Here is a 9,399-nt window from a genome sequence, read left to right as displayed (position 1 = left end):
ATTTTTTTTAAGGTGGTCTGTCACAATGTACAACTATTAACAATACACTCCCTTTCCTCTTTTGTTTTTTAACTATTGTGTTGATTTTTGTTTAGTTATCTCATAGAGAGAATACCCGAATATTTTTCGTTCCTTCGACAGTGATTGTTGAAAATTATAACGGTCAAATGACTTTCGGTTTGTCAAACAACTAACTTTGGTCAGCCCATGGAAACAGAAGTTCGGAATTTTCGGACTTCTACATGACTTTTGAACTAAAATCAGACTTCCGAACGGTATTTTGTGAAAAACCATGCTGTCACATTGGGGGAGGGGGTCGTCTGAATTTGAGTTGCCGCCATGATGAAAATACAAATATTTTATTTAGCTCGAACACAGTTACAATAATGAAGAATTATGATAAATAACTTAAGTGTTTTTCATATACCATGTATTTGTTAATTATAATTTGTCTAAATCATGTGCTGTAGTCTAAGTAAAAGAGTGCAGTTCAAATTACAGGAGATATGGTACATAAAAAAATTTCTTAAGCCTTATACGTGTACTGTATACATGTTCCATAGTCCATACAAACATTTTTATAAAGACATGAAGAGTTGAGTCAATGACTGTTGATTTTCATTTAAATGAAACAGCCTATGATACAAACTTGTTGAACATGATGAGTTGTACAGTTACTTGATTATAGGGTAACACAAACAAAACCTTACAAGAATCTGTTATTTGTGTATACAGTACCCCATATTTCATTTTTGAGAACAAAAATAAATTCATGTACAAGGTCAAGGAAACTCCAGTGAAACAAGTATTGCTGAATAGTTGACCAAGAGCAATCAAAAACAATATTTAACGTTCCATGGTATTGTACATGTAAGTCATATGAGAACATTTCATACACAACTTGGGATAACCTACATGAATTATATGATTTGGAAATTAATCTAAACATTAACATATACATTTGTATGACCTTATATAAAACACAATTTTCATTTTTTTAAGAAGTTTATCGTGCTATTTTTTTTTTTTTACTTTTTTAATAGATCCACAAATACAAGCTGTTGACTTACATTGTATATCTGTAACTAACGACAAGGAACTAATTTTGTCAATCATCAGATTTCTTCTGCACGGTATGTTATCATGAACATGTACAATTATAACATAGTCATGACAGTATGATAAAAGTCTATCCATGTTGATTTTTAGTATCTCTTTCCATATTAAAAGGAAGTATGTTTTGATATTTTCCAAAAAATTTTGGATGCAGCCGTCATGTTCACCTACCAATGGTACAAGTTACCAGACAAGTCATACATAACAGGAAGCTCTGTTCAAATGAAGTATGATAATAGATTGTGTAGGTATTTGAGGTTCTGTATACAATATTTTTATGCCTTGTTTTTTGGAGAAAACAAAATTAATATTGATTTGGGGTGTTCCAAAGGTAGGAACCACCTCTTTTGTTGGGAAATGTTGAAAGTAATGTGGAAAATTTTTGCAAAAATGAGGAAATAAATAGCTTGGACCCACACTTTCAAAGTCTTTTGATTATTCACTATAAACTCTCATTAGTCAATTTATTTTAGAAATGTATTTGTATTATTTCTACATGTGTAATGTAGATAGATCCCATATGTGTTTATCACTGAAAATGTAGCACTAGAGTTCCCATGACACTTAAATGAAGGTTGTAACATAGACATAATATTTTAACATAATGGGATGTTTTGTTTGAAGAAAAAAAACATCCAATGAGCCATATAATGTAGGGTTTACTTAAATAGAGGTCTACTTCAATACAGGAATCATGAATCACACTAACTTTGAATATGAGTATTATGTATAATTATTACTGATTTTCATACTTCCAGGTCATTCATGGCATCTATATGACTGAAAAGAATTCATACATGTAGAATTTAGATGATCTTCAATGCTGTTCAAATCTCTGCTTGCACTGTAATGAAAGCTAATATGAAGCCGAAGTTTGAAAATAAAGATTTTCAAAATCATATTTCTTATACAAATGTACAAGGTTTAAATATGTTGTGCTTCAAAAGTAAAAGTCATTTTCATACATGTATACAATAACAGCCATCAACCTAGAATCCCTTGCACTGCCAGCTGTCACTCTATCAACTGACCTAAAAAATTACTTCATTGTTTTTTGTAGATTAGGTTGATTATGGTCTTTTGTAAATAGTTTTACTTTATTTGTTTTTGGGCCTTTTTATAGATTGCTTAATGGTATGTCGTTTGCCCATTATTGATAACCATGTGGTGATTTCACTTGTAGAAGCTTAATCGTTAGTTGCTTGGTTTTTTGAATGACTATCTCATTGGCAAACATAAATGGTACATGTATTTAAGTTTTCTACTTATGACTAGTGAGTGCTAAATCTTTCACTGCTTCTCAAACAAGTAATTTTGTGTAACAACTATTTAGCTAAGCAACTGTTGATTCTGTGAGGTAGCATTATGAAACCGCCTCAAAATGTCATAATAGTAGAGTAGTATAAAGCAGGATCATTTCATACTGTAAAACATTCTTGTCCTGAAATGCAAGAAATAATTGCAATATGCATTGAAACCACAACCAATCAATGAAAAAAAAAAAACAAGTTCCATGGGTAAATAGAATAAAATATAAACATTTACAGACATTAAAAATTTTGAAAAAGAAGGATTTATTGTTGAATTTTGAGCTAATCATAATCATGCCGTGTACTTGTACCTGTAATTTACATTGAATTGATCTGAATTCATGGTTTCCTTGTATAAACTCTACAGTCTGGTAAATTGTGATTTTTTTTTTGTTCACTAGAGAGATGTTGAGGTGAGGATAATCTTACCATAAGCTCATGATGCACCTGTTTAATAGGACATCTTATCGAATGATAATTATTAGTCAACTGTGCTGGTAATACCTGTTCATTGATCAGAGGGGGTTGGCACCCCTCCTTTTTACCAGAAAATTAGTCATTTTCATGTGTAAAATTGACAAAACATGGAAAATAATGTCTTAGCATCACCATCACATTGGCTTGCACCCCTCCTTTTCAAAGTGTCTGGAGCCGTCCCTGTTCACTAACCTGTAAATAGCTTTCATCATATTTTGCTTTAACCGTTTAGCATGAAACAAGTTGCCTGTTTTGAAACTATTTTAATATTCTCCATAAAAGCAATAAAGAAATATATATATAAAAAAAAAAACAATACAATGCATATGTAGCAAACCATGTTATACTCCAGCAATGCTAGAGGTTGTATGGCAAGCTATTTTCTGACTTTATGCCATCCTGGGGTATAGAGGAACGGAATTCCAACCGCTTATGTTGTAGGAGTAACAGAAACGGATCTAGGATTTTAGATAGGGGCGCACAGTAAAAATTCTGCCGAGCCGAGCGAGCTGACACAAATTTTGAGGTTAAATTTTCAAAATATTATAGAGTGTGTGCAATGTAGATAACTTTTGTGGTAAAATAAGCGAGAATTTAAAGTTTCAAATTGAAACCGCCTAAATGTACCCCTGACAACCCATGCTTTGCAAATGGCCTTGCACTCTCGCCACTCCCACACCTGAATACGCCTCCGTAACCATGTTGATTTTTATGAGTGGGGATCGGGGCTAGGATTACATTTCAAATAGAAAGGCAGGACAATGATATATGATTTTATATAAATACAAAGATGCAATAGGCGAAAAAAAAAGGTTCTGGTTTGAATATTACATAAAAAGATCCAGGACACAAAATTTGACATATAGCCCCTTTTTTTCCCTTACGATTCAAATGGATATAGAAATTTATCATTATTTACCTGGGAGGGGGGACTGGTAATTTTGAAATCATATAAAATTTTCTTGACCCACCCCCATGATATTTTCTTATCCCCCTTAAAAGCATTTTTTTAAATGTGATACCCCCTCTATTAAACATGCGTATGGAGTTCATATAACAACTCCTACATTATGCCAGAGCTTGCCAAAACTACGCAATTTTTGTATCGCGCTAGAATTCTAACAAACAAACTTCTGGAACAGGGTTGTGTTGCTACAAGATTGAAGTCATCCCTATAGAAGTTTTATGTTGTGGTCGTCATCATGAAATCGTGGATCGCTACGGTGTATCCATCTGCGCCATAAAAACTGATTTGTCGCAGGTTTCTAGAAAAGCAGAGGACGCTAACCCTACTGGCGCACCTGGTCCATGCTCCAAGTTTTTAGTGGAGTCATAGTTGCTCATTTGCTTTTGTTAATTTGTATATTTTATTTTAACAAAATTTCATGTTCTTTGTACGTCTGTTTTCCATGTCTGTTCTTTGTCCCTGTATAACATTCTTATTACCGTTATAATCGTAGTTCCCTTAATTACTCTTTGAAGCAAAAGCAGTTGAGATGTTAAAGAATTCTTACAATAAAAAATTCAAGTCTTCAATTCCAAAACTTGATACTTTGGAAAAGTCTGATCAAAATCAAGCAGAATCAGACACAACTCTTGAGATTCAAGATATTGGTAAGGAAATTGAATCGTCAGCAGATAAGTCGGACCAATTTGATTTAATAACTGTAAATGTTTTAGGTCCTGCTGGTTATGTTGATGTGTGAACTTCATTTTACCAGAGATCATGCATATGATAATGAAATAAAATGTTTAATGGTGGTAAAATATGTTTTAATTTGACTGGTTTAATGCTCTGCTTAACTAAAAATTTGGACCCCCTTTGAAATGCATGTGCACAAAAATATCCCCCCTCTTTGAAGTTATAAAAAAACTGAACCCCCCTTTTCCACTTACAGAAAAAAATGACCCCCTGGATATATGTACTTGCTTTGTTTACATTTTCAGATAAATGTCTACGGTTTGAATATTATTTGTAAATTATTGAATAAAGGATGCCGAATCTAGAGGTTTAACATAAAAAAAACAAAGCTATTATGCACGTGGCTAATTACAATATTCGTTATGTTTCGGCTAAGTTTACAGCCAATGAAATGAACATCTGGTTAGCGAGAACACAGCGTTACTTTATATATTTATCGGGCATTTTTAAAGAACCCAAAGCTTTTCCGAGAGGAAATAATCGCCATTTTCTTGCGTTATATTTCTCTGTTTGCTTCCCCTTTCCCTATGATATCCCCTGCTTTGGTGGTACCAGTATCGTATTGCATATCCCTGAGCGGGTGTACGTCAAAACATGGATGCCATAAAAATATAGTGCATTTTCTTTTTGCCTCTCTACAAACTAATGTTTTGTCAAAAGACATGAACAATGACTTAAAAAATAGAGCAAACATCACACTGTAAGATGAAGAACTTTTTTAAAAGAAAATCTAACATAATATCATAAAAATGTTCCACTGAAAAGGTTGGTTTGGTGAGTGCAAAACGAAAGTGAAAGTAGGGAAAATGGCTATTTATAGTTCAAGACTACTTTTCTGTCCAATCTTCGTGGACTCACCCTATTTTCTTTGCGGGAAATTATTTTTTCACATGTCCTTAGAAATGCTACATAAGTGAAAGTTTTATTGAATCAATTTACATATTTTTTAAAAAATCCTAAAAATATGCACTTCACTATAGAAGTCTATGGGAAAATTAATACGATACTGAGACCTGGTATCTCATCTTGGGAGGAAAATATGCACACTTGTCTTGATATTGACATTTAAGTAGGAATTTGTGATAGAATGTTTTTCATTTCATCATCATCATTTCATGTTCATTTTATCACCCATTTTGCTGCTCGGGCGTTAAACCCCAACAATTAATCAACATTCAAATTTCAACAAGATCATTCAATCCTCTCCATGAAAGTTCGTATTTTAGAAAAAATTTACCATCCTACGAACAGTCCCGTTCTAAGTAAAAACCATCGTAGGGAAAGAGAGGAGTACTGGATACGCAGACTAGATACTGCAATACCTCACGGATGCAATGACAACATCAAAAGTATAGGAAACCTTTCAAGCCAATATAACAATAACATAAATGTGATCAATTTATTTGACAAAAATCCAAGACGGGAAAGGAGTCATGGCCATCGCCACTATACGTCACCTAAGTTACATGATGTCTCCATAGATGGTCTCCTTCCTTTCATACAAAAACCTCTTGGACTTCATCACATTAGAACCAAACTTTATTCTATACCTCTCACTCTACTACACTCCCTTTACAAAACAAGTCTTGACACTCCTGTTTCTGACCCCACTTCATCATTATACAGACTTGTTGCCATCATTTTGGATATTGGTTTCCACAGACTCTTTAAACCAGTTTGTGTGAAAAGTCAAGATGAAGAAAAACGATCATTTCTTCCACTACCGTTTGTCAACAAAGGTATAGATGCAATTAATTTGGCTAACATCCTCCATCACAAAAACGTTACCAACAAAATTCCCCCATATTTCAAAGACAAATCCATACCAATTATTTCATATTCCTATACTTCACCCATCGCATCCAAAATTTTCAATTATAAAAGGCTATTGCAGAACCTCGAGATTGAGGACTTCAAGGCTAAACCACCTGACTGTTCTTGCAAAACCTCTCCATTCAAATATGGTCCTTCTGGTCACGTCGTTACGGGAGATTTAACCATTATCTAAAACGAATCTCTGCGTAATATCCTTTCTAAAGGTCCCAAGTACCGTGAACCACGCTCCATAAATTGGAATTATAATTTTAAAGTTCTTATGGATGCCGTTGAGGACTATGCAAGAAAATAGATAAAACGAGAACAAGAAGACATTGATTCTCTGTCAGAGTGGTTGAAGGCCGTGAGGTCTTTAATTTTGAAACGAATGAAAGTTTTAAGTAGGTCAATGAGTGCCAAGGCTACATCAGTTTTCAAAGACCCCGATGTAGCAAAAACATTGTCTACTATACATGATAAATATGTTGTCGTACCAGCAGACAAAGCCCAGAACAACTTTGTTTTTGTCTGCAAAACGTTTTATATCCAATGTTTATTATTAGAGGTAGACGTAGAAAATAATTGCAGTGATAAGACCTACACTGCTACCACTCTTTCCAAAGAAGAGATTGTGGAAAACCATAAATCTGTGCCATCCTCTTTTGGTCTCTCTACCAAGGACGATGATTGTGATTTACCGTCTATGTACTGGATTCCTAAACTTCACAAGAATCCATACAAACAACGTTTCATAGCTGGATCTGCAAAATGTACCACCAAACTTCTTTCAAAACTTTTAACTTCTATACTCACAACTGTCAATGAGGGTCTACAGTCCTACCACAACATTTGTTACTCCCGTAGTGGTATTAATTCAATGTGGATCCTGAAAAATTCAAAAGATCTTTTGGAGACAATCAGTTCAAGACTACTATCTGAATATAATAGCATTAAAACCTATGATTTTTCAACACTGTATACTTCTATTCCCCATACTCAGTTTAAATCCCGACTTAAAAACATTATACATCGTTGTTTTTCCAAAAAAGATGGTACACCTAGATACAAATATATAGTTCTTGGTAGAGATTTCTCATACTTTTTAAGAAATAATTCCAAATCATCTTCCAAATATACAGAGGAAGATGTTTACAAAATGCTGAAATTTTTAATCGACAACATATCTGTCCAGTGTGGTGGACGTGTTTTTTTCAACAAACGGTCGGCATTCCAATAGGAACAAATTGTGCTCCTTTACTAGCTGACATATTCCTTCACTCTTATGAGGCAGACTTTATAGCTGATCTGATCAGAAAGAAAGAATATTGTTTGGCTAGATCCTTCAATCTCAGTTTCCGCTATATAGATGACGTATTATCTTTAAACAATCCTAATTTCGGGGATTTGATACATCGCATCTACCCAAAAGAACTAGAGATAACAGATACTACAGACACTGTGAAGTCAGCCTCATATCTTGACCTACACTTAGAAATCGATGGTAAAGGAAAACTATTGACCAAACTTTACGACATATGTGATGACTTTTCATTCAGAATTGTCAACCTTCCTTTCATCTTTGGCAACATCCCTTGGACTCCTGCGTATGGAGTGTTCATATCACAACTCATACGTTATGCCAGAGCTTGCCGAAACTACGCAGACTTTTTGTATCGCGCTAGAACTCTAGCAAATAGGCTTCTGGAACAGGGTTATGTTGCTACAAGATTGAAATCATCACTACAGAAGTTTTATGGTCGTCATCATGAACTCGTGGATCGTTATGGTGTATCCATCAGCACCATGAAAACTGATTTATTAAACGGTCATAGTTTTCCTTTTCTCGTTTGTCTACCCCGGACTTGACTTTTTATGAGCAACTCGGCGGGTGTTTCTAGAAGAGCAGAGGACGCTTGCCCCGCTGGTGCACCTGGTTCATGCTCCCAGTTTTTAGTGGAGTCCAAGTTTCTCATTGCTTTTGTTACTTTGTATGTATGATTTTAGTTACTTTGTGTTCTTTGTTGTGTATGTCTGTTTTCCATGTCTGGTCTTTGTCCCTGGATTACATTCTTTTGATTACCGCTATAACCTTGGTTCCCTTGATTACTCTTAATCAATCAATCCATATTTCAAAAAGAAAATTGAGGGTCACTGAACTCTGACTTATGATATTAAACAAACCCTAAAGGTGTCATACCTATATTTCTGGTCTCCATTACTTTTGATGTTAAATTCAGCTATTTACAAGACTCAATCTTTTTTCATCAGTACAGATGGTGCTGGAGGCATTTCATTATGATGGTCAGGTTACTCTTTACCAAACTCTCATAAAAATACCAACATACCATATGTGGCTTCTAAGAAAGAACAGTAAAATGAAAGTAGACAGATACAGAAATCACTATTTTTGTTTTGAAATTTAGCCATATCAAGGGGCTTAGAGTTTTTGTTCAGAATTTTTTCACCCTACACTGAATAAAGAAAATGAAGTTTTTAGAGTATTGCTGATTCATTTAGCTTTTAGATGACACCAAGTTTGTATACCTTTTCTAAACAAGGAAAATGAGTGGGTGCAATGTTGGGACTATTTAGTGTCATTACTAACTACTTTCTTGTATGTATGAGACTTTTCCGAAATAGTGGTATTACACCTAAAATTCCCATTACATTTCCCATTAATTATCTCCCCTAGAAAGAGGCTTGGTTCTTTTTATATAAGAATATAGTTAATGAACCATAAATTTGAATGTACTAGATGTAGCATACAATGTCAAGACACCAATATATTGGAGCCTAAATATCAGAATATCCTTTAAACACGAGGACCTATCAGCTTAGATAAGTGGGACCTGCACATCATGTACGAAGAAGGTAGAAGTGCAAATATTGCAAAGGAGATGCGGCTTTGTGAAATTAGATGGAAAGAAGCAGGGCAAATTAGACTAGCCACTAGTGAGACCATTATGGTATGAATATATA

General features: G+C 34.3%; 1 protein-coding gene across 1 annotated transcript; it reads left to right on the top strand.

The window, feature by feature from the left end:
* Positions 1 to 5,623: 5,623 nt before the first annotated feature.
* On the top strand, positions 5,624 to 9,386 carry LOC148624215 (uncharacterized). Its single transcript, XM_088566770.1, has 2 exons — positions 5,624 to 6,344; positions 9,176 to 9,386. Exons 1-2 carry the CDS (start codon positions 5,813 to 5,815, stop codon positions 9,256 to 9,258), a joined length of 615 nt encoding a protein of 204 aa, XP_088422896.1. The 5' UTR covers positions 5,624 to 5,812; the 3' UTR covers positions 9,259 to 9,386.
* The last annotated feature ends 13 nt before the right edge of the window (positions 9,387 to 9,399 follow it).

This window comes from Perna viridis, chromosome 2 (genome assembly GCF_037379345.1).
Source record: "Perna viridis isolate PV_CMFRI_1.1 ecotype Kerala chromosome 2, ASM3737934v1, whole genome shotgun sequence".
Lineage (NCBI taxonomy): Eukaryota > Metazoa > Mollusca > Bivalvia > Mytilida > Mytilidae > Perna > Perna viridis.
The sequence above is the reverse complement of the archived record's forward strand: the minus strand, read 5'-3'. Positions and strand labels throughout refer to the sequence as shown.

What these genes read in the sequence shown, in the direction of transcription:
- LOC148624215 (XM_088566770.1), top strand. Translation starts at nt 5,813, where the DNA reads ATGAAAGTTCGTATTTTAGAAAAAATTTACCATCCTACGAACAGTCCC. An exon ending in ACTACCGTTTGTCAACAAAG is followed by an intron (nt 6,345 to 9,175) that starts GTATAGATGCAA and finishes TGAATGTACTAG; the next exon opens with ATGTAGCATACAATGTCAAG.